Source organism: Lontra canadensis, unplaced genomic scaffold (genome assembly GCF_010015895.1).
Source record: "Lontra canadensis isolate GAN:19392208 unplaced genomic scaffold, GSC_riverotter_1.0 scaffold4, whole genome shotgun sequence".
Lineage (NCBI taxonomy): Eukaryota > Metazoa > Chordata > Mammalia > Carnivora > Mustelidae > Lontra > Lontra canadensis.
The window spans coordinates 47,133,120-47,159,704 of NW_022630998.1; the positions used below are offsets into that span (position 1 = coordinate 47,133,120).

General features: G+C 38.0%; 1 protein-coding gene across 1 annotated transcript in view; it reads right to left on the minus strand.

Moving 5' to 3' along the window:
• The window catches only part of ZSWIM6 (zinc finger SWIM-type containing 6), a 69,988-nt gene that overhangs the window by 1,159 nt on the left and 42,244 nt on the right, over positions 1-26,585 (minus strand). The window contains exons 3-11 of the mRNA XM_032849910.1: positions 22,995-23,174; positions 18,274-18,450; positions 17,852-17,998; positions 13,133-13,279; positions 11,225-11,485; positions 7,194-7,329; positions 4,119-4,276; positions 3,310-3,473; positions 1,552-1,633 (exon numbers count right to left, since the gene is read on the minus strand). Coding sequence (XP_032705801.1) covers positions 1,552-1,633; positions 3,310-3,473; positions 4,119-4,276; positions 7,194-7,329; positions 11,225-11,485; positions 13,133-13,279; positions 17,852-17,998; positions 18,274-18,450; positions 22,995-23,174 — 1,452 coding nt within the window. The remainder of the gene's footprint in view (positions 1-1,551; positions 1,634-3,309; positions 3,474-4,118; positions 4,277-7,193; positions 7,330-11,224; positions 11,486-13,132; positions 13,280-17,851; positions 17,999-18,273; positions 18,451-22,994; positions 23,175-26,585) is intronic.

Here is a 26,585-nt window from a genome sequence, read left to right on the forward strand (position 1 = left end):
ACCTAATAATCAATGCTTATACGGTTAACCAGCACAGGACATGAGCTAGGCCAGAGAATCCTGTAAGGTAATGTGCCTGGGAGCAACCTTTTAGAATAAGGTTATTATAGACTGTTATTCAGTGAAATGCCTGAAAGGAACATGAACTTCCTGTAATAAACTTCCTCGGTAGTTGGTATTTGGACTGCGCCGCTTTGCCATTTCAGAAAATGGCTTTCTGCTAATGAGTTCTAGTTCACTGGGCCCTCCTGTCAGTTACCCGCTACAGAATCTGAGTCAGAAGTAACTAGAACTCTCACCAAAATACAGACTTTTTATGTGGTATGTGTGTTTGTAACTTTAAAGTATACACAATACAAAATGATTAAGACACACAAAGAAACAGAAAAATGTGACCCATCATCAAGAGAAAAGAGTCAACAGAAGCAGATCTACAGGTGACTCAGATGTTAGAAATAACTGACAAGATCTTTATAAAATAACCATTCTAAGTGCAGAGATCCAATATGCCTGAGCCGTAGGAAAAACCTAATTGTGAGTGATTTAAAGAGTAGGTAAGAAAATCTCACAGAGAAGTTAGGTGTATACCTTGGTACAGGATTAGGGAAGCTGTAGAGCAGTTCTTCGACTGGTATTATCTTTGTACTGCTTCACTGAAGCATCACTTCAACAACTTAACAATATAATTTTTATATTAAGACCAATTTCCCTTTTCCCAAAGTAACAAACCATTAAGAGTAATAAAAGAAAAAAAGCAAGAATGATTTTACAGTATTTAAAAACTGAAGAGGTAGTGTCCTCTCAGTAAAAGTGTGTACCCTTTTTTGATGCAAACATGAAGGGAGACAGACAATTTAACCAAAATTTATTTAAGGCAACCACCATTTTTTTTTTTGTTGGCATTCCTACTGGAAATGTAGTTTTCTTTGGTACCAATTTACTGCTAGAGAGAGGAAACAGCTGGTTGACAGTCTCACCAAATGCAGATTACGGGCAACCGGGAGGAACTTCCTATGAATAGCTTTCACATACCTGAAGGCTCACCTAAACCACACCCGGTAATCATTTATCTGCTGGATACGATGACATATGCCCCCGGACAATAAAGAAAAATCTCAGCACAACTAGAGAGCTTCATATTATTTTCACTAAAATGGCCTGACCCACTAACCCACAGTATCAAGTTAGTTTCAAAGCTGGTTTCCAACCTACTAAGGATTCACTCTAGAACTCTTTAATATAAAATTATAAACCTGATTTTCACAAAAAGTTACCAAAAGCACCTTAAGAGTGACAGAACAGCAAAAAAAAAGTATTTACTCAGTGACTCAGTCAATATTAAACAAGTCTGATACCCCCACAAATGTTGATAGTTTGGAAGAAGAACAATGCAGGTATGCATAACTAAAGGTTGGAGGCAAGGGCTAGAAGGAGCAAGAAGCCTTGGAGAATTCAAGGTAAAAAAAGAAACACATTCTTATATTTGCTTAATGACGAGTTAAATCCAACCATGAGGCACCTGGGAAAGCTCCTCCTCCAGAGTTTACCTACCCACTTCAGTAGCACACGTTACCAGCCACCTCACCATCTCCCGTCGTCGCCAATTTAAGGTTGACAGTGTCATTCGCATAACCTGTAAAGACAAGATAACACCACAATGTTTCAGAAGATTAACTGACGTCAATGCAAAAGGAAACAATTCATCCCAAGGCATAAACTACGAGGAATATTCCCTACTACCAGAAGGATGAAGAGCCATATTTAGAGCAAAGTTCTGTATATCAATTTGAATTCGTTCATGGCTCCCCAGCCAAGGAGACAGAAGGCCTGCATTCTACTCCAGGGGGGCTGAGTGACCAGTTGCATCATCCTGGGCAAGTTGCTCAATTAATCACTTTTGTCATCTGCAAAATGAGAGGGCCAGATTGCAGTATTAAGCACAGTCCAGGCCCTCTCCTTCTCAGCTTTGACAAATTCCATGGTTCTAGATTTTTGAGGCTTCTCAAGAACTTAATTCTGACTAGGAACCCCTCAGTTGGCAAAGAGGTATTTTAGAATAACCATTAACCAATAACCTTCGATCTCTGGTTGCTCTTTTTCCTGGTGATCATGAAGATAACTCAGGGGTTTGGAAAGCAATCATTTTTGGCATCAATTGATTTTTTCACTTTCTAATAAGATCCCCAAATAAAATTATCCGTCTCTTCCTGCTTCCCCCACTCAGAACATCTGGGACATAACATGCCTAAAGCCTCAGAAAGGTGTTGTGGGATTCCTTCTTGGGTTCTAGAGAGAATAAGGCAGGGACTAAGTTCTCAGTAATCTGCCATTTATTAAAAAAAAAGCCTGCCAGAATTCCAAATAACCAGAAAGTTCGTTAATGGTTCTTTCTGTATCAAACCTCTAAGAGGCAATAATAACAAATATAAGCCAACTGGCACCAATTTATTTTTAAAAAGAAACTTCTGAAGTGTCATTGTATAGCTTAAATGCAATCCCCTATACTCTCTGCTTGTACAGTACCGTCTAGGGGAAGTGTGCTTTCCCTCTATAATCTAATTCTCAAACTCTATTAATCATCATAAGGAGAATCCATAACTAAAAAACATCTTATCAGGGCATTCTATTCCCCATACTTAAGGTAATTAGATAACAATTTCTTTCACCACTTTTAATGATGATTTTTTTAAAAAGCAAATGTTAAAAGAGAATTCCTTAGAAAAGTCAACATATAAACTTTTCAGTTCCTGGGTTTATACAGTAATTTTTTAAAAGAAACTATAAGGAAGCAAACATTTATCTGTATGACTAACTCAAAATGTCCTTGGTAAAACGTCTAAGCAGGTCCTGGGAAAGGTGAAACTGGACCCTGGCTCAATCACTCCTTTATCTACTATTCTTAGGGTTATAAAAAGGAGCTAGAAGTGCCCATCTATTATGAAAATGCAAACAACAAAAAAATCATACTTCCTCTACAACTTTAACCCCAACAACCAATTCTTTAGAGTACACGATAGTTTCACTTAAGTCTCTTACTAGCGATAATCTCCTCCATTCGCTAAAGGAGAAACTAAGGCTAGAATTCAGAAAATGACCCCTTTTTTTTGAAGGACAAAAACAGGGCTTCTAGATGTACAGCCGCTGCACCTGAGCAGCAGTCTGGTTCGACTGGGAGCGCCCCCAGAATCTAACAGCTCTGTGCACGGAGTCGTCACAGGGTTGTACTCAACTACCCAGCTGGAAACAAGCAGAGCTGGCGCCTTTATTTAGCCATCCCTGGGGCCCCCGCAATGACCACCAGCCGTGTACCTGCAGGCCCAGTTCCAGAGACACTTTCAAAAGAGTGATGTCTGGCAAGCTGTCCATGAGAGTTGCTATTTTAAATGCATCTTGGGCAAGCTTGAAGATGTGGGATGAGGAGTGTATGTTTTTCTGAATGGATTCTAATACTGTTTCCAGCCTCCGAACATCGCCTGCAACAAGGGAAAACCAAACCAAACCAAACATCAAACAACCATAACACACACACACACACACACACACACACACACACAGGAGGAAAAAAAGGAAACAAAACAAAACAAAACATAAAGCACAAGTTAATTTACCTGAAATGTTCACATGTGGCACAAATGTTACAACAACTAAGGGTCCCAGAGTTACTGAAATGCCTAAGAATTGCGGTTTCACAAAAAAGATACACCAAGACACACCTACACCCTTCACGACTAAAAGCACGTATTAACCAGAACTAACATGAGACAGCAAGAAGCCCTCCTAGTTCCTATTACAAATTTTTGGTGAATATTTCTGGGAGGAAAAAAAAAAAAATGTAACCTAACATTTTAATCTGCTTCTGAACCTGAACCACCATTTCCATGGCATAGTAACTAACCCTAAACTCCACCAGCACCAAGTTTAATGATGCAATTAAAAGAGGAAAGTGTCAGGCTCGAGTAAGTGGCACCTGTTCCTCCTCCTAAGTTAACATCTAAGGAAGAGGATCCTCTACAACTGGACATTGGCACCACTACTGACAATTTAATAGAAAACATGATCCTTCAAAAAAAGAAAAAAGGCAAACACAATCATCATGAGGTCTCAGGACAATGCAGTACCTTTGGCTGCAGTCAGCATGGTGGATGCCAGCTCACACTGCTGGGATTCTATGTGGCTTAGCGTGAACCAGCGAGGATACCGGTTGGGAACGACTGATGCAATATGGTGTGGGCGGGTGAGATCTCCCGTCGGAGCAGTAGATTCCAATACTAGTAACCTGTAATGAGAAGACAAGACAGTTGGTTCCTAGTTATTCCTTGTCCAACCCCTTGGCCACAAGACCTGATCAGAAGGCAGATGAGTGGGTAGATGGTGGGAGAAACTGTTCAGGTCCTGGGTGCAGGAAGAGCTGGTACAGCTACACTCTGCTATCTGGATGCCAAAGACATCTTGTTAATTGCTCAGTACTCAAACCTAAGAGATTTCTTTTCTTTAGCATCATTCAAGAAATGTAATATTCAAGAAAATTAAGATATGAACATTGAGAAAATCTGAAACACAAAACTTGATGTGCATCTACTGTAAAATTTTTGAATCTTATCACACTCTTGAAAAAGTAAAAGTCAACAGAAACTCATAGGCAAGTGAACATTTAAAACTGAGATTACAACAGTCAGGGAACAGTGGATAGCTGAAATGGATAAGCTAGGTCATTAAAACACAAAATAAGGGAGAAGTTAAACAAAAATAACCTCCTTTCCATAGATTCATACTTCCTGCAGAGTTAGTTCCTTTTAATTTCAGGAATTTATAGTTCGAATACGTTGCATCAATCCTATCAAGAGATGATGAATGCCAATGATCCAAGTATTTGTCCTTTGACAGCCTTGCACAAATTCAGTGTGATCTCTGATTTCAATCAAACTATCTTTGATTAAGAATATGTCGGCAAATAAAGAACAATTACTGAACAGCACATGCTTAGTGATCTCTTCCAAACAGAAGTACTGAAGAGATTAGCAGAGTAGCTACAACTGCAGTGATTCCTTCACAATCACCAGAACACTAACATTGACTCAAGTATACCAGTGTTAGGGAATAAGAGCTAAGGACCAACAGGAATTAACAGGGTCAGGGTGTGACGCTGGCCTTGGGGTCCTGCCCAAGAGCAGTTACTGTTCTGGCAGGCCAAATGCCTCACTTACTTTTCCTTTCATCTACGGACAAAGAGATGTTAGCATTAAGGGGTAGCAAGGTAGGAAATTAATAAGAATTTTGGTGGAGTTACTTTAACTTTTCAAAAAACCCAGAATGTTCCTATGTTCACCAGCAAATCTTTCCAGAGTTGCTGTAAACTAGTCAACAGCCCTGAAAAGATGAGAAAATGAGTGCTAAAAACATCTTTTTCCAGCTCCCCCACCCTTCTACCACTTCCAGAAAGACTAAGAAGCAAGTAGGCTACATGTCTCTTTTCTTGCCTGTTTCCCTGGTGCCTTAAGATGCTCTAGTAGGTCCTACTACCTCCCTTCCACAGCAGCGCTTTAACAGAAGTAGTGGCAAGTAGAAGAAAAGAGGTAGAAAATAATCCCCCAGGGCCCCACTAGTATCCTCCATAAACAAACTGCCTTGGCAGCAACCAAGGACAAACATAAATGAGTTTCTGAGTGTTAGGAAAGCAAGCCTTTTCACCTGACAGATCCCTTCCCATAAGCCAGAATCACAGAGAAACCCTATCACATTTTACCCTTCAACTTCACAGCGGTCATAGCAATAGCATCTGGTGGCAACATAACATTAGCATTCTTCTCTTTGCAGCAGGAGCAAAATTCTCAAGATTTAAGAAGTATAGAGCTGAGCATCTGTCTTCGTCTGACAACTTCTATTTCAGCTTCCAAAAATGGGAATAGGGGATTATTTACAAAGCTGTGCTCTAAAATAAAAACCAAGGGGCATAAGGTAATTTAGTGGGTGTGTTTGGGGGGTGATTTTTACTTATGTTAGTTATTAATTAAAAACAGATGAGAATTTCACAAGGTTTCTCTGATAGGTTAATGAGATTTATTTCATGGTGCCAAGGGAAGAATGCCAAGTTAAAGGATGTAAACTTCAATACACACTGACACACACACACACACACACCCAGGCGCTGCATAAAAAAGAGGCCCCCTGAAAAATAAAAGCTATCTTCATACAGACAAGAATTTCTTTTGAATCCCCTACATTGGTTACAGACAGAGAATCTTTCGTGAAAAGATTCTATAGGATGGGATCAAACTATTCTCCAACACCTCAAGCTCTTGAGTGTGTACATAGTTTGTCTTTGGTGACTATAACTGGGTCTAGTGTGCACTTTCACAAAGGAGTGTTTTAATTTAAAAAAATAAAACAAAATCTCAAGTTTTAAGAAAGGTGGATATGCCTTTCAGAGCCTTAAGGTTTAATAGGCAACATATAAGACTGAAAAATACAATTCTAAATTCATTAAAAAGTATTCACCCAGACAAATTTATGATCAAAATATTTGGTGACAGACTTTAAAAAGGAAAGTGAAACAGAAAGGTCAGTGGCAGAGAATAACATAATCTAATTATTACTACTGTAAAGGAAGGGCTGAAAGCAGTCAGAGTGAGGAGAGCAGGTCCTGGAAGACGCCTAACAGGGAAGCCTTTAACCTGAGCCACAGCCCCATCTTTCCTCATCCTCCAGTTGAGCACAGAGGCATTTCAGTGGTACTATGGCCTTCCCACGTTAATGATGGCATGTGGAATTAACGCAGGTGGGAGGGGCTCCCTCAGTTATTACATTCAGGCAAGTATACTTATTATTTACCACTTTTCCAAAAATCTAACTTTTTCAAAACAATCAACTATCCAGGAAGCTTTCAACCAGTGCTCCCTTATGGTTAAACTTGGCCTAAAATTGTTCTCTAACTCCCAAATGCTAGCTTCCAGAGAAATAAGGAAAAAGCCACTGAGAGCACAAGTACGAAGCAGTCTAGATTACGATTCTTCCTTTACTGTAAAACAAAAGCCAAACAAACCAACAAACCACCATCACAACAATCCAAGAAGCATGGCTTCTTTAGCTTCTCTGCTGCCTACAAGAAATATGAATGAACGAGAAGTCAGTGAACAGCCATTTTTCCCCGTGGGGAATCTGGATCGCCTCTGCCCAGCCGGGCTGTGAATACGTACCGCATCGCTCTCAGTGCAATTTTGTATGCCAATTCAGCATCATGAGGTAGGAGAGAGGTGAAGAGATACTTGGCAAATGTATGCATTGGAACGCTCTCCCGATGGATTATTTCGCCTAAACCACTATATGGTCCGGCTGTGGGAAGAGAGCATACACATTTTACATTCCTAAAAAAGGAACTAATAAGACTTCTTGTAAAGTATATTTTCATAAAATTTTTATGTAAAGTTATAACATATACAAACTAATCTAGTTAAGAATGTAATCAAAGTGACATAGTAGAAAGAAATACAATTCTTAGTCAAAAATGATTCTACAGGGTATAGTATCCAATATCAAATTCACTTCAGGAACAGTCCCCCAACTATACCATAGCTAAAATGAGACTCACAGAACTAGGGGGCAGAGCTTTTTCACATTATAACTGCTTCAGAGAAAGAAACCCTCCGAAGCATACAAAATCTCACGGAATTCAAGAAACACCCTTTCTCAATGTGGAACATCTGAGCATCTGGACTTTCAAATGCACAGATGACTCTGCAGATTAACTCTGGAAACTGCCCCTGGACCCAATCAGTCTTATGGGCACAGACAAGCTGGATTTCCAGAAAAGAGTACTCTGCCTCAGGGGAGGAATGTGAATCACAAATCCCAATACAAAGACTTTAAACACTGTTGCTTCTAATAAGCAGAAATAGATATTAATTCTCAGGAAGTGATTAATAATAAAAGAATAGTCAGTAACACATTTGATACTCACCATAGGCATAAGAAAAAAAAAAAGTTAAAGTAACTGGAAATCTACCACTTTGGGGGCTCCAAAAGACCAATTTCAAAAGCAAAATTACATTTAAGCTGTCAAAATTCATTTCTTAGTAAGTTATGACAAGCATGTGGCAGAACTAACTTCCCCTGTGTGCTCTCTGAATGCTGTCCCTAAGAAAGGTGATACTGAATTTTAAAATACATTTTGAAAGGAAACCACAGTGGTTAGTTCAACTACTTTCCACTTAAGTACTTTGAGGTTTAGTTATTGTAAAGTCTTTAATAAATTAGTTTCCATGTCACCTTTGGGTAACATCTGTTTCATGATTTCTAGAATTATGAACCATGACACTACTGCTCAAAGGACATAATACATTTGTTTTCCATGAGACAAATCAGTCTGGCAAAGAGTTTAGAATGCAAGAAACGGCAGTTCAGAAGAAATGGTGAGAGGAGTTACTGGATGGGGCACTGGGTAGGAGCATGACACATTATAGATCATTTTAACAGAGATTATATTAACATTTCATTATTTTATTGTTTAGTATTCTTAACTGCTCATTAAGTATTTTGAAAATTATATTTTCATAAAATCTTATTTTTTACCTAGGCAAACTAAAATCCATCCTAGATTTCCAATTTTACTAAATCTATTACCCTTCTTCTTGTCGTTTAAGACATTCAAAAACGTTTTAGTGACCCAAAAGTCTTCAAAAGTTGATACAGCATTATAGCTCTGCCTTCAGCCAAATTTTTAAATTATTATTATTATGGACTGAATGTTTATATTCCCCACCCCAATTCATATGCTGAAGACCCAACTCCTAAAGTGACTGTACTTGGAGATAGGGCCTTAACACAGAGGTAATGAACAGGTTACTTGAGTTCACAGGGTGTGGCCCTGATCCAACAGGATTAGTGGCCTTACAAGAACAGACATCAGAGAGTTCTCTTACTCTCTTCTCCCCCTTTGCCTTGGGAGGGCACAAGAAGAAGACAGACATTTATAGGAAGAGAGGGCTCACCAGAAATTTAACTGATATGCACTTTGACCCTGGACTTCCCAGCCTCCAGAACTATGAGAAATTTCCATTGTTTAAGCCACCCACTGCTGCAGTATTTTGTGATGCCAGCTTGGGCAGACTAAAACACTAACTCTTATTTTACTAAGGCCTCATTGCAAGGCCTCTTATTTTACTGAAGGCCTCAGAGCAAACTTGCAGATTATCCACTTCATTTCTCCCCATTTCCTTTCAGTGTTTCCCTTAAATCATCAAGTTACCTTTTCATGCTATGCAAAACAAACAAAGCCAGGATGCATAATCAACACTTATTGTTATGATACCTTCCAACCAGAAACATATTCAGTCAGGTATCACAGAATTACTTATAGATTAATAATGACTGTAATCCCTGAACTCCCAGAAATGCTTTACCAATATACTAATTGATCCAATATGCCAGTATCTTACTGTGGTCAAGAGTGATTAACACACAGCAACAATACAGGGTCACTGTGTTTTCTTTTTCAGAAAACATTAGCATCTTGTATTTCAGAATAGTGTCTGCTCCCTGTTTTGCCCCTGAAATTTCCAGAGTGTAAAAGCACGAAGAACTTGGTGCCCCAGTGCAGTCAACTCAGTCAGTGAGTTCTTATTTTCGGGAGTTTATAGAAATGGTCCCTCAGCTTCCCCTTGGGACTGCTTCCTGCCCTGCACCACCCACTTTCTACAACCCTAGCAGGATTCAGGAAAGGAAAGGAAAAGAGGTTATGATGAGTCAAAGAGCACTCCATATAAGCCACAGTTCTTTAGAAAAAATGTCTAACAGGGAGAGATGCACTAATCAAAAACTAAGAAAAAGTTTTAAAATATTCACGAATAATGAACATGGAGACATTCGAAAAGGCAAATGATAAACAGGTATCAGACACCATCAACTCTAAAAAGCACACATACTCTTCCTGTCCTTCAGTATAACAGAAATCAAAAGTTGTTTACTAAGAGCCAGTGAGAGCATTAAGAATTTGTGGATAATGATCGTGCTTTTATCAAAAGGAATTATATAGGAGGAAACTAAAACAGTAACGAAAGAATGAAGATCACTTGAAATTTGCCAAGAAAGGCTTTCTTTATCTTTAGAAGAAAAAAAAAGTTAAGGTGAGGGCTTCAAAAAATGAATATCAGAAATTTTACCAAAATTAAACATGACATTAAGAACATTTTTCCTTTAATTTTTAAATTTTGTTTTAAGAACATCTTCCCTTTAAAATGCACTTCTAAAACATACAAATGTGTAATACATTTGATGAAAATGTTTTCTTTCAAAGAGATCTTTAGCTCTGGACAAATAAAAGAGGTTGTGAAATGTTACTTTCTCTAGCTTCCCCATATTGCAACAGTTCGGAATTTAAGATTAAGACACCACACTTTATTAACCTATCAATCACAGAGAATCCCACAATACTAACACCGACATACTGAAGAGACAGAAGCAATTTTACCAATTAGGCATCACCTAAATTTGTGTTAAAGCTTAGGCTATTATACTCATTACACTTACTCTTTTCTGGAAAAAAAAAAAAACACAAAAACAAAAACAGAGACAAAACAAAACACTTTTTAAAAAAATAATGCTAACCAAAATTTCTTAAGCCATTTAGCTCTTGACCTTATAAAAGGAAGAAAATTAGACCTTGCCTTGGAGAGTCCATGAAACTTTGAACTTGGTGAATCTATGCCTAATGAATTCTCTGAAATTAATTAGTACAGTGGAAATTCATTCCTGCAGCTTCCAGTACTTTGCTAGCATGTGCAAATGACATATTCAAAACCCAGATGTCATGTAACAGCCCTAATAATACTTCAGAGGAATGCCAAGAAGTTTCCATTTCATTCAATTGATCAAGCAAATAGGTACATGGCTACCAGCAACAACTCACTAAATATCAAACTTGCATTTATCTGAGTAACAGCGCAGACTAAATGACAACAGTCCTTTTCAAAGTTTGTGGCATTAAATGGGGCTCATTTCTAATAGGCTGTCTTACACGACCACTGAAATCAAATGACACACATCTGAACATCTATACCTTTGGACTAAGTGGTATTATTTTTTGGATAGTAAACATTCCTGTGACACTCAGAGAGCATACCATCAGAATAACTACCATACTGAATCCATTCAGGCAATAGTTCCAACATAAGAAAGCTTCACGCCTTAATAAAATTGGCAGAACAAGTGGAAAACTTCTTTATCACACTACCTTCTAATAGGAAGACTGCTTGCTTGCGAAAAATTTTCACCAGTGTGTCATCCAATTCAATTTCCTGAAGCTTGGAAATGAGCTGCTCCTCATTCCGGCAAACCTTCTCTTGTGTGTACAACCCATCAGGCATGATACGCTGCTGTCCCAGCCCGACCAGGGCTACTTCCACAGCTAATGTTAAATAGGATTCCCCTTCCTCTAAGAATTTGTGTGCAGAGAGATGTTGGTATTCCAGAGACTTGCACTGTCCCATATTCTCTGTAAAATGTCACAAATGAAATCAGAGATCAGATACAATACTTTTGCAGGTACTGATAGGTAAGAATATTTATTTTACCCAGTACTGAAACATGAATTATTTGAGAACTAGGTAACAGTTTTTCTAGGATCCTTTAAAACATGACCATGAATGACAAGATATGTATGTTTTGGGGGAATAGACTATTACAAAATTTTTCTCCCAGTGAAAATGAATCGCCAAAAAACCCCTACAAATCTAAGAAGAAATAGTAAGAATACTTAAGAGTAAAAAAAGACTTTAAACAAGAGCAAAATTACATAATGACTACAATAGTTACCAACTCTTTAAAGCATGGCATTAAAAAAAGTTTCCAAACTGTTATCACAATGTTGAAATTTAATGAGAAAAGTAGAGAACACAACAAAGTAACCCAGTTTCAAGGTCCTTTCTGTTACCAAAGAGCCATCAGTTACCAAAAGAGGAAGGATTCTTTGGACATTCTCTTATCTCTGTTGAAGTATTTCTCTTAGAAATGTTAACAAACTTCAACCAGCAAACTCCCAGGGAAAGGGATCAGGGTCGTACCTTTCACAGTCCTGACAGAGTTTGGGGCACCAATAACCCATGAAGGCAAACACCACAGAAGAAATTATGAAGGCGCAATATAATTAACCCTCTGAGTTCACCTGGGCATGAAAGCAGCTGAGGGACAACCCTTCCTGCCTCCTACACCTCTCTGTCCACAGCCCATGCGCAGTCATTTTAGGGATGATGCTTAAGTCTCATGAGGCAGAGAGAAATTTCAAAACACTGGTTTATAGGAATGTGTGATGTCAAACACTTTTAATGACATTAGATAGTTCTCTTAAAGTAGACTACAACCTATTTAAGTGACCAGTAACTTCTAATGCAGACAAATTTCTAGTTCTAAATGCTAGGATACACATCTTTATTTTAAATCATGATGCTGGAAAACAGTGATAAAATGCAGATAATTCTTAGATGCAGAATCACTGGCTAGAAGAAAATAAGTATCTTTAAGATTATTTATTTATTTGAGACAGAGTGAGTGAGTTAGAGAGAAAGCATGAGCAGGGGAAGGGTAGAGAGAAAAGCAGGCTCCAACTGAGCAGGGAGCTGGATGCAGGGTGCCATGCCAGGACCTTGGGATCATGATCTGAGCTAAAGGCAGACGCTTAATCAACCGGGCTACCCAGGTGCTCAATATCTTTAAGGTTCTTTTTTTTTTTTTTAAACTTTTAAAAAAGATTTTATTTATTTATTTGACAGAGATCACAAGTAGGCAGAGAGGCAGGCAGAGAGAGAGGAGGAAGCAGACTCCCTGCCAAGCAGAGAGCCCGATGAGAGGCTCGATCCCAGGACCCTGAGATCATGACCTGAGCCGAAGGCAGAGGCTTAACCCACTGAGCCACCCAGGCACCCCAGTATCTTTAAGGTTCTTAACACACGCTGCCAACTGTCAATTCCAAGACTTTCCCCGTTTGTAAAGTCTTCCACAAAAGCACGCTTTCCTTGCTCTCTTGCTAACTGTAAGTACTATTAACCCTATGGATTCATTAAACAAACTGTGACCAAAACAATGACCAATGACACTCAGGCTAAGAGAGAAAAGCACATGAGGGAGAGAATGCCACTAGTGTTACCTGTAAAATCGGAGAACCCAGAGAAGTTTTCATCATCAATTCGGCAGGCTTCCATGAGGCTGCTGAAAAGAGTGCCCACAGGGTCCAGGGGGTGTCCGACCCAGCCTTCAAGATTGGTTATCGAGGTGATGCTTTTATGGGGTAGCTCTGTGTAAGAAAAGGGAATTGAGAGATGGAAACAAGTAGAGGAAGAGAGGCTTTACCACTTAATAGTGGCATCCTAACAAATTAGTTAGGATGAATTCAATTGGCAATTCCTCTTTAACTAAAAAGAACAAAGAGGGGCGCCTGGGTGGCTCAGCGGGTTGAAGCCTCTGCCTTTGGCTCAGGTCATGATCCCAGAGTCCTGGGATCGAGCCCCACGTCGGGCTCTCTGCTCCGCAGGGAGCCTGCTTCCCCCTCTCTCTCTCTCTGCCTGCCTCTCTGCCTACTTGTGATCGCTGTCTGTCAGATAAATGAATAAAATCTTTAAAAAAAATAAAAATAAAAATAAAAAGAACAAAGATATACATAATCCCGAACATGTTACCTACTTTGTGTTCATAGAGGTTATCTGTAAATCGGTATAAATGGTGCCAACTTTCTAGGACAGTCCCCGAACATCAATTCATGTGTCCAAGGTACTGGGTGAACATAACTACTTATACTATTAAATGATGTTGCGTGAGGACAAATGAGTTTCAAATTTTCACCTGAGAAGCGAGGAACAACTCTCCCTACTTCCCCAAGAGTGGCATTAGAGAAGATTTTGAAGTCCCCCTGGAATGATCACTGGCTAATTATATTAAGAAGATTATCCTCAGAGTCCATGTTCAGTGGGTCATCTAAACTGGAGACTAGAGGGGAGTGGTAACCTGGGTCCAACCTGGACCCCTCTATGGGTAGATATCATTAAACTACTCTCCTTGCATCTACGAAGGCCTCATTATCACGGCTCTGTATGCCATTTAAGAGAGGCCCTTTGCCACAAAGGAGAACTATAGCAGAAAGTTAACATATAATTTAGAAGAAATGTATCCTTTTTCATTTTCTTCACAGAATGGTAGCACTTTCAAGTTCTTAAGTTAAATTACAGAGTTCTGAGAAAAAAAGCTGTAAATATTTTAAGATATGTTCCTTGTAAAGAATGCAGTATTTTACATCCAAATGTTTACTAAAGTAATAAATAACAGTAGCTCCTTTTTTTTTTTTTTTTTTTAAGATTTTATTTATTCATTTGACAGAGAGAGAGATCACAAGCAGGCAGGGAGGCAGGCAGAGAGAGAGGAGGAAGCAGGCCCTCCGCGGAGCAGAGAGCCCGATGCGGGGCTCGATCCCAGGACCCCGGGATCATGACCCGAGCCGAAGGCAGAGGCTTTAACCCACTGAGCCACCCAGGCGCCCCACAGTAGCTCCTTCTTAAAGGAAAATATAATGAAATCTATATACAATATAAAATATCCAAGACAAAAACTGGCTTTTTATAAATTGCTAAAGAACCATTCCATGAATCCAATATTCCCTTAGAAGTCTTCTGGTTTTGGACTATCAACTATCAGCACATAAAAATGAAGAACTGCCTGGCACAAAGTATTAAAATTTAAAGGTTGGGTCCTATATTCCTTGAAAGGGTCTTTCCCTTTGGTTTCTGTCACTGGCTTTCATATACAAAACTAGTATGAAAAAAAAACCAAAACATGAGTATTACTCTCAGAACAACAAAATATGTATGTTTAATGGAGGGCGGGAGGAGGAAACGTGTGTGTGTATGTGTAAAGGCATGTGATATAAGGAAGCATCGTACTTACACAGATAAATCTATTTTCAAGTGATGGAAACGAGAGAGAAAATTTTATAAAGTATTTCCTCTATTTTCCTTCCACACAAAAATAAGTGAAAACAACACGGAAATAAGGGAAATTAATTTTTAAAAAGAACAATTTTTTTTCAGAATCAAGAAACTAAGTGAACTAAGACAGAGAAAGACAAATACCATATGATCTCTCCTATATGTGGAATCTGAAAAAAAATAGCCAAGCTCCGAGACACAGAGAACAGACTGGTAGTTATCAGAGGCAGGGGTGGATATGAGTGAAAGCGGAAAAGGTAAAAACTTGCACTTATACGATGAGCAAATCACGGCGATGTAATAAGGTATAGCATGACAACCATAGTTAATAATACTGCATTACATATATGAAAGTTGCTAAGAGTAAATCTCAAAAGTTCTTGTCGTAAGAAAAAAATGTATAACTCTTTATGGTGACAGATATTAACTAGACTTACTGTGGTGATCATTTTTATATCGAATCATTATATTGTATAACTGAACTAATACGATTTTATGTCAATTATATCTCAACAACAATAAAACCTGACATATAATGCCAAATAGCACTGAAAATGTATAAGGTATATATTTACTTATCTTGACCACATAGCAAATAAATATCATGGAAATCTGGAATTATAACAGCCAATGAAAAACCTCTTCTTTAGGGACGCCTGGGTGGCTCAGTTGGTTGAGCAGCTGCCTTCGGCTCGGGTCATGATCCCGGAGTCCTGGGATCGAGTCCCACATCAGGCTCCTTGCTCATCAGGGAGCCTGCTTCTCCCTCTGCCTCTGCCTGCCATTCTGTCTGCCTGTGCTCTCTCTCTCTCTCTCTCTCTGGCAAATAAATAAATAAAATCTTAAAAAAAAAAAAAAAAAACCAAAAAAAACCTCTTCTTTAAATATGGACCCCAAAAAAGAGAGAGAAAATACAGGTATAGAGATACAATCATAGTAATAACTTAAGAATAGTCTGAAATAAGTTTTCACTGCTCACAGGATAAAAAGGAGAAATGGGTCTAAGAGTGGTTTCAAAGATAATTAAAAGAGTCTAACTTAGGGACGCCTGGGTGGCTCAGTTGGTTGAGTGGCTGCCTTCGGCTCAGGTCATGATCCCAGCATCCTGGGATGGAGTCCCACATCGGGCTCCCTGCTCAGCAGGGAGCCTGCTTCTCCCTCTGCCTCTGCCTGCCACTCTGTCTGCCTGTGCTCACTCTCTCTGACAAATAAATAAATAAAATATTTAAAAAAAAAAAAGAGTCTAACTTAACATATATTCTAACTTACCTACACAAACATTTTTACACTTTCCATTTCTTAGATATTGCAACATTATTAAATTCATTTTAACAACACTTCTAACACAAGCTTATAATATGATATTTTAATCTAATAACCATCATAACCTAGCTTTAATTTTACAGTATAAAAAGTACCTCACTCTCTCTTAGCCTGAAAATTACTTACTATCCTTCATACTATACAGAAGTAGATAGCTTCTGGCGATAGACTGTTTAGTGTTTGGGAAGAGGAGGCTGTTTCAAAAAAATTTCCAAAGGTCCAAGCAATATATTTTGTAAACACATCTGGTAATCAGTTACGTTACAAAAAATATGAAGAAATGGACAAAATAGTGATCACTAAGGATATTATGTTCCAATTCCATTTAAGCTCCCCTTTTTTGGTGTAAATTTTTAACTCTAAAAAATTTTCCTTCATCATATAAATGATAATGTTAGTTCACATTTATAATAAGTCCGAAATAGATTTAATATTAGTTAAATTAATAAATACAACCTTATTAAAGGTTGTAACAAAAGCTCACTTTAACCTTCAGCTTATTTCAACAACTTTTGATAAATTTTTGCTGTATCCTTGGTGTGTGCATAATCACAATAGGATTAAAAACCAAAATATGACTCAAAATATCCCCCAGCAACTAAAGTATCTCTCCAAATAAGAAATAAAACTCCAGATTGAGAAACCAAACCTAATCAAAGAAACATAAAAAGATTTATACCTATAGAAGGAACAAGAAGTGCATTGATTAATCAGAAAAAGCATACAGACAATTTTTTCTGGTCGGGGCCTTATGCACGTTAATGTAACTCTCTGCAATTGGTATTGCTCAGCAATACTTATTTAAAATGTAAAAGATTAATAGTAATCTAAAATAAAGTGAACTTAAAATGTGTTGTCAGTCGGCAGCTCATCAAACTGTTATTTACAGAATTTAAAAATCCAGGAGTTTTGATCACTTAAAATAAAGACCATATCCTGAAGTGCAAATTGATAACAGGTAAAAAGTTTTAGAGTGCTTACACACTGTGCCAGGCTCTTTTAAGAGCATCATAGGAATTAACTAGTTTAATTTTCTCAACAACTCTTAAGAGACAGGTCTTCTACTAAGCCCTAGTCCACAGATGAGGAATCTAAATCACAGGAGCTCAAGTCACTGCCTAAGGTCTCCCAGCAGAGACCTACAGCTAGGATTCAAACACAGACAGTCTGCCCCCAGACTCCTCACTGTTAGAATTAAAACGCACTTTCACTAAAGAAGACATCTGGCCAACCAGCATTTTCAGTAATTCAGACACACTAAATAATTACTTGGGGAAAAAAAAAAGATTTTTAAAAAATCATGTAATTTTTAAAATTAATCAGTTTTTTTTTTTTAATTAACTAACCCAAGAAATGTTTTTAAAAGTCTTATTTCTTACAACATTCAACCAGGAAAAATGTGCCTAAAATTTCTCACAGACCAGCTATTAAATATTCCCAATGAGTGGCAGGAAATGTCATCTTCATTGCTCTAATTTCAGAAGCATTCTCACTCAAGAGAGGACAAAATCTAGTCACGTCATCACCAAGAATCCCATTCCAATGAAAACAAACTCCTTCCCATTCACCTTTTTTTTGAGTTCGGAACATTTCCAACTGCTTCTGTTGCTGTCGTCTTAACGTGTTAACAATAGCTATTGCTAATCTCAGTGCTTCTCTGGGGTACCCATGAGAACGTAACGCGTCCACTCTTGCACAAGCTGTAGGAACATGTTCTAAAACAAAAAGTTAAGGGGAGAAAGTTGCCATCGTCAGGTATATCTACAAAAACAGCACTTAAACAGTAAGATGTTTCCCCCCAAAATACTATTCAAAAGACACAAGAAACCATTTCTGAACTTGGATTTGAATGAAACACTCAGCTCCTACTGCCAAGCATTCATCCATCTCCCACTGAATCCTTTGACTCTCCACCTCCCACTCCAATAATGCTATAGAAACGAAACAAAGAAGTAAGTCATGGAAATGTCTTTCCGGTTTGGCCACTTACCATGCCAGAGGGGCCACCCGCGGGAGTCAAAGAGGGAGTTTTCAGTGTCGTCATGGTAACAGTAGTTGGTGTATAGGTCACTGCTGATAATGTGCTGCAAGTGGCTATCCTGCCAGTGGAGATCGCACGCCTCGATGGCTCGGGTGAACACTGTCCGATGTGGCCTGTTCGATGAATCTGTTTTTTCCACAATTCAGAAAGCCATGTCAGCTACTATTCACGTGTGAATCCATCAGTCACACCATTCTGTGGCCAGATGTTCATGAACACACCCACACACACTGTCCTGCACCCCCTAAGCAGAAGGATGAAGGGGGAGTACTCTCACGTCCTAAGTACTAGGAGGCAAGTCAGCCCAAAGAGCCACCATCCACTCACTTGTTTTTATCAAACACTCACACTCTGCAGCCATCAAAGCTAAGGTTAAAGGCATCCTGCAAAAAGAAGTGTCAAGTCTAGTTTCCATGCCAAATACACTCGGAGGAGGCACTCGGCACAAAAATCACATGAAAACTCACTGCTCCCCACTCCTGAGGTGCTGTGGTGGGCTGCCCTGATGGGATCAACAGCTCTCACAAACACTATGCAAGAGATGTGACACCAGCCATGGAACCTTTCAGGAAGATGCAATCAGCCTTTAAAGATATGCAGAAGGGTTGTGCTTTTGGTTGTATTTTTTAACTATATTGTGCGGTTTTGCACAATTAAAACTATTATGCTTCTTGGGATATAATAATTAAATGCCACTTTATATCCCAAAGGGCATAAATGCATATATTTAACATTTCACAAAGCCACACAACATAGCTACAAAACAAACCAGCGCACTTACCTTGCCCCTACAGGCTGCCTCCTGACTCCTGTGCAGGTTCCATGACTGGTGTGATGTCCCCAGCATAGTGTATGCTGGGGCATCACAAAAGAGCAGAAGCATACACTCCGAAGAGGATTCAAGTTTCAGGACCTGACGGAGAAAAGAAATGTTTGGGGAATAAAGAATATTCTCATCCCAACTCCTGGGAATACTCAGTCCCTCTGGATAACATGGTTCAAATTCTGTAATTGCAATCCCACCCCGTGGGTCCCCACTCCAGACTTACCTTCAACTGCGGCACAAACCATAGCGAGTCTCAACTGAAAATCAGGGTAACAAACTATGCTTGTGTATGTGTATTTTAGTTAGCTCAAGTATCAGCCCTCACTGTACTGAGACTTAACTTGGTGAGAAGCAAACTGCAGCTTTGGCTACGCAAAGACAAAGAGGGAATCCTGAAAACCGAAACACAGCCAAATTGAGAACTCTTGAGAACTCATCTAGCGCAACTCCCCTATTGTGCTGACTGAGCCGAAAACCAAGAGAAGTGACGGGACTGGCAAGGTCACATGGCCAGGCCAATGGCAGTCAAGATCAAAACCCAAATATCCACACTCTGAACTCAGGAATTTCAGCTGTTGTGCAAGGCTTCTGAGGGGTCTTTAACAGAGAGACACATTACGTCAGCTTGGTATCAGGTCAACTTAGATATCTGTATTTGAATGTGAAACATATCAAAATGTATGATGACATATTTTGAGAGGCATAATACTGACGGTATCTGATACAGCCCTGCCCAGTGCACAGATGCTCACCTTGCAAACAGGAAGAAGGGGCCCCATATTTAAGGGCCTCTGAACCTATCAGGGATTTCTGCTGAGCAAGATAGAGATAGTCCAATCCAACAAATAATTGGCCCTGTGACCTCTGTCATTTGGTTAAATATTCCTAAGTCCAAATTTTTTTTTTTTTTTAAGATTTTGTTTATTTGACAGAGAGAGAGATCACAAGTAGGCGGAGAGGCAGGCAGAGAGAGAGGGGCGGGGGAGGAAGCAGGCTCCCTACGGAGCAGAGAGCCCGACGCGGGGCTCGATCCCAGGACCCTGGTATCATGACCTGAGCGAAGAGGCTTTAACCCACTGAGCCACCCAGGCGCCCCCCTAAGTCCAAATTTTATACATTTTAAGTGGCTCTGTCATTTCACTTTTTTAATTTAGCTCTAATCATAGAAACAGAATTTAAAACTAGAAGGAGACTTAAAAAAGCAACTTAGTATTCTGCATGTATTAAAAAATTAAGAGTTCTACTTCTCAATTGGCTTACTGTAGTATCAATAATAAAATTAAGTTGTAGAGTATGACTCCATTTTTGAAAAAAAAACTCAACTTTTCACATATTTGCATGTGACTGTATGAGCAAAGAGAAAAAGTACAGGAACACACCCCACTTTTAATACCGGTTAGCTATAAAAGACCAATAAAAACCACTCTAACAAAAAAGGCTAAATATTCTGGCTCCTCTACACAGAAAACAAAAAAGAAAAAAAAAGCTAAATACTAATGAAATAATAATGAAATGAAACTGCAAAATATAAAGTCTTAGTAACATGGGAAATAAAATAGACTGTGTACATAGACAATGACTACAAAAATAAAATTTGTTCAATATCAAAATTATGGCCACTTTTTACCTTACATGTCTAGTTTTTTTTTTTTTTAATTTTTGCAACAAGATGGAAAAAAGACATGGATTACCTTAACGAAATTTTCAAAATAACAAATACAGAAATTTATAAACAAATTTTAAATATAAAGTACATATAACATTACTACATGCTGATTAAAGAAAATCTGGGATTTTCAGAAAAGTAAAAAGGGGAAAACCATTCGCTCTATTATCAAAAAATTAAAATAAAAAAACTGGCTATCATCTGGTACATTAAAAAAACCCTACTCTTTCAAAGAGTGTGGATTTTAATGTTATTAATTAATTTTAACAAATAATCTTAGCTAAGACAAGGCCCAACTCCCCCTTCACATTCACTCCTGCACGGCAGCATATCCAACTCTGCCCATAGGTTGGGTCCTGCACACGCTCCACCCGGCTGCAGTGGCGCGGCTGCTGGGCTCTGCCGGCTACCGCAGACTCTCCCCTGCGCTCCAACAGAGGTGCTACAGGCTGAACATCAGCATCCCTCTGTACAGACGTCTCTTCTGACAGCCCACCCCCCCCCAGGAGGATGTGGATATTCTGCTAAAAACAGGAACCCTGTGCCATTATGCCCAACAGCGAGAAACAATTGCCCTAAATAGAAACTAGATTCTGACTTCATGTGCCTGGACCAAACCATACATGAAATGAACTGTTTCATCTGCAGGTTGGACCATTTCTTAAAGGCTCTCTGAAGTCCATGGAATATTTCTGTTCCATCAAAGTGACCAAATGTAAAGTAAAATAGTAAACTATAAAATGTTAGGCTGGCAGTGCCAAAAAGTAGATGGGGAGTGAAACAGAGAAACCTCAAAATATAATTAAGTAAAAGGAGATTAAAGTGATTATCTATGTAGATATAGGCATGCCCTTCCCTAGCAATGGAAGAAAATAAATGCTGAATTGTTAAATTTTGAAAATTCTAAGCTTGTGGGGGGAAAAAAATGGAGTATACTTATATTCTTTGAAGTTATGAAACAAAATAATCATGGGCAATAAAGGTATGATAGATTTCAAATACTAAATTCCCAAGGCAAATATCTCTAGACAAAGCAAAGCCAGATCTTTTCTAAGTCCTAAAACTTATTTTTGATTGGACAAGTCCCTGTGGAGTCATACATCTCATTTTCTTTGTAGAGACTAAAAGCACTATTTTAACATTCATAGTCAACACAATGTCTAGCTCTTTCTAGTAGAACCAATTCCATATAGGGTCAGCACATACAGAATGACGATCTCGATTCTGGATCCTTCCAGGGTCATTTAACTACTACCGTACATCGATCATAACTTTAAAGTCTGTCAAAACCTCCTCACCCCAAAAAAGGCAGCAGCACAAAAATCACACAAAAATAGTGACATGAATTAATGAAGGAAATTTTTATTTGTAAAACTTAATTGAGGACTTGGTTCTGAAAGAAAAAAAGAAAATAGTACAATAGCTGGAAAGGAAAATGAGGCCAAGGAAGGATTTAGGATTTTTTTTGCAGATGAGAGGAACATCATTGATCTAAATGGATGGATCCAACAGAAAAGAAGAAGCTGAAAAAACAGCATAGAAATGAGAGACACAGGCCCTTAAGAGGACATATGGAAATGTCTGAAAACATCTCTTAATTGTCCCAAAGACTGGAGGGCACTATTAGCTTATGGCAGGTAGGAAAAAGTATGCTAAACAATCCTTTACAATTAAGAATTTTCCTACTTCAAAAGCCAACAGCATCCTATGACCCTCCAGCTCAGTCATAAATGTTTATTTGCTATATATTAAAACTAACAATTTTTAACTGATGAAATTACACAGCAACCCCAATATGAATTGGGTTGCACCAACAGAGATAAAAACACAGTTTCTCAAGCCTCTCAATATTTTGTTTTACAAGGTAATGTATTATCACCCTATTTCATGGTTTTTAAAATTATTTCCCAAACTAAATAATTACTAAGGAATTTTAACACATACTAATACATAAAAGTATAGTACCTATCTGTATTCTGATAATATGAAAAAACACACACAAAGGAATCAGGTAAAAATGAAAAATGCATACGTTCATGTTCAAAACATGAAGTCCTTAAATTATTTTAGGGTCTAGCAGGCAAAATAATTTTCCCACATATATTATAAGTTACTATTAGAAGCATATATACACACTCAGGTGGACACAAAGTGAACAGAATATTACTGTGGACTCACCTTGGTTGGCATTTGCACCCTGAGGCAAAGCATTGGTTAAGTTGGGTAATTCACTGCCATGATTTCCATCTTCCCATGGACAGACATCAACACTGTTCCACTTTTTCAGCTGTTTTAACCAACTGGCCTTTTGCTCCAACTTGCAGTGGGGGTTTAAAACTATACACATCCACAGAGCACCTAATTTATAGGGAGAAAGGGAAGTGAATTTCAAAAAATTATAAAAATTTCCAATTCTAATTACCAATGTCACATTTTAAATGCTTTCTAAATGGACTCAGGTCTGTTATTATAACTCAATTCTCTCCCTAATCCAAGCCATAAATCTCATACAGAGTGTAATGGAAGAACAACAGAGCCCAAATTTGAACCAAATATCCAAACACTATTACACATAAAGATGAAAGATGATTTCAAATGCTAACTGTAATCACCTTCCTACTTGTGTGACATTTTCGACAAAAATACCAATAAAGAATAAAACCCTACAGTCCAGTTTGCCACTTTAATTTACAAACAAATAGTTTTTATATATGAATTCTGGAACAAACCACGCTAAATGGTTCTTTGATGCTTTCCCTTTTTACAATAAAATCATAAAGATATATAATAGGCACAAATAGTTTCCTAGTTTTAGAAGCTGTCTAAACTTTATGATATTTTTAAATTAGTATGCATACCTATATATTAATATGCATATTTATATATCAAAAGATCTTTAAAATTCACTTAGACATACCTCCCTAAATGATTTAACCAGAAACTGAACTTATTGTAAGTGAAATCACTAAATTTATGTCTTTATATGAATGAAATTAAATAGTCATCAAAATTTCACTTGTTTTTCAAAGGAAAAGCTATAATGAATTTAGAAGGGATAACTCATAATTTGAATTAAGTACTGATAAAATTTACTATTCTTTTCTACATTCATCAGTGATAGCTAATTAAATAATTATTTCACAAGTTCTAAAACTTTAAGTTTTAGTTTACTAATTTCAACACAAGACAGATTCTATTATTTCAAATCCATTTCTTTTTCTTTGAACAGGTACGTGTATCTGTATCTATTTTAATCAACTATGTTAGCTGAGTGAATAACAAAGGTAGAAATGAGCAGTTTGTTTTGTCCAAAAGAGATGATTTACATTCTTCCACATTTAAAATTGGCAAGTTTTCCAAGTGAACATCAATAGATAAATGGATAAAGATGTGGTGTGCACACATACACACTACGGAATATTATTCAGCCATTAAAAATGAAGCCTCTATTTCTAACAATGATGGAACTAGACAGTACAAATGCTAAGTAACATAAGTCAGTCAGAGAAAGACAAATACCATATGATTTCACTCATATGTGGAATTTAAGAAACAAAACAAATGAACAAAGGAAAGAAGGAGAGGAAGAAACAAACCAAAAAAGAGAGACTTTTAACTACAAAGAACAAACTAATGGTTCCCAGAGGGAAGTGGGTAGGGGGATAGGTAAAATAGGTGATAGGGATTAAAGAGTACACTTAAAATGATGAGCAGAGTAATGTATAGAATTGTTGAATCACTATATTGAACACCTGAAACTAACATAACACTGTATGCTAACTATATTGGAATTAAAATTAAAAACTTAATAAAATTAGCAAGCTTCTTCAATTGCAGAATCTGATATTTTAAATATCAAATAACCTTTACCAACAGAAAATAAAAATGGCTACAACCTATTTAAGCCACAGATATTTAAATACTGCATTTCTATATTTTCAATTGGCATTTTTAAATCCCAATTAAAAACAAAATGTGATCAGTTAAAATGAAATAAACCCACTATAGCTTATCTCTCCCCCAAGAAAACAGAAAGCAGCAACCTGAGTACTCTATAAAGTAAATAAAAGCAAGCAGACTGGAGAAATAAAACTTTAAGAAGTAAGCCACATCACACTGATTTCCTGTTACATTTTCCCCCTCTACTATCTCCTGGCATGGGCAGATTAGCTCCATTTGGCGAACTCTGAATAAGAAAAATTTCATCTAGTTGGTGAGATAACTGGGAAAAGTGGCCCTCCTCACACTGAGGAGTTGGAGCCAGGTAGATCCCTAGATACTATGTACCAACAGGTCTAAGTCTAGTGCACCAGAAAGACCAAAAGCAGCAGATCAAAGCTTTGAAAACTATGGATATGTCACCCAAATCAGATGAAACGGAAGTTAAGTATGAATCTACTCTGGTTATTGACTGTATGCTTTAAAAAAACAAAACAATGCTAAGACCCAGACTCTTAGGGGACACCTGGGTGGCTCAGGTGGTTAAGTATCTGCCTTTGGCTCACGTCATGATCCCAGGGTCCTGGGACTGGGTCCTGCATCGCATGGGGCTCCCTGCTCAACAGGAGCCTGCTGCTGCTTCTCCCACTCCCCTTGTTTGTGTTCTCACTCTCTGCCTGTCAAATAAATAAATAAAATCTTAAAAAAAAAAAAAAAAAAAAAAGAAGAAGATCTAGGCCTCAGAACACAGTATTCAAAATGTCCGGCATCCAAAATAACCTGGCTTACAAAGAAACAGAGAAATGTGATCAATTCTCAAGGGAAAAAAACAGTCAGCAGATGCCAACTGAGAAGAACCAGATGTTAGAATTATCTGTCAGAGATTTTATAGCAACTATTTTAACTATACTCCATGAGATGAAGGTAAACACTAATGAAAGGAGTAAAACACCAACTATTAAAAGAACCAACTAGAAAGTTCAGAAGTAAAAAAATTATCTGGAATAAAAAATTTACTGGATGGGATCAATGGCAAAAGGGATATGAGAGAGGGAAAAGTTAGTGAATGTGAAGATAGTAATGATCTCATCTGAAGAACAGAGAAAATCTTAGACAAGTGGGAAAACATCAGAAGATATAACACTTGTGTCACTGGAGCCCCAGAAGATGAGACACAGATATAGAAAAATGTGGAAGAAATGACTGCAAACTTCCAAATTTGGAAAAATTACGAATTTTACAGAATGAAGAGGCACAGCCAACCACAAAAAGGGTAAACTCAAAGAAAGCCATGCCCAACATCTCATAATCAAATCACTAAAACCAAACCTAGATTTAAAAGTTCTTGAGGGGTGCCTGGGTGGCTCAGTGGGTTAAGCCTCTGCCTTGGGCTCAGGTCATGATCCCAGGGACCTGGGATCGAGCCCCATGTCCAGCTTTCTGCTCAGCGGGGAGCCTGCTTCTCTGCCTACTTGTGGTCTCTCTTTCTCTCTGTCAAATAAATAAATAAAATCTTTTTAAAAAATTAAAAAAATAAAAATAACTCTTGAAAGCAAAGACTAAAACACCATATATGGAAGAACAACTCAAATAATTTGGGATTTCTCATCAGAAATCACAGATAAGGACAGTGGAACAGCATCTTCAAAGTGTTGAAAGAAAATGAAGTGTCAACACAAAATTCTATATCCAACAAATATATTGCTCAGGAACGGTGGTGAAATAAAGTTATCCTCACATCAAGAAAAACTAAGCATTTGTTGCCAGAGACTTGTTCTAGAAGAAATGTTAAAGGAAGTACTTCAGGCTAAAGAAAAATAATACCAGAGT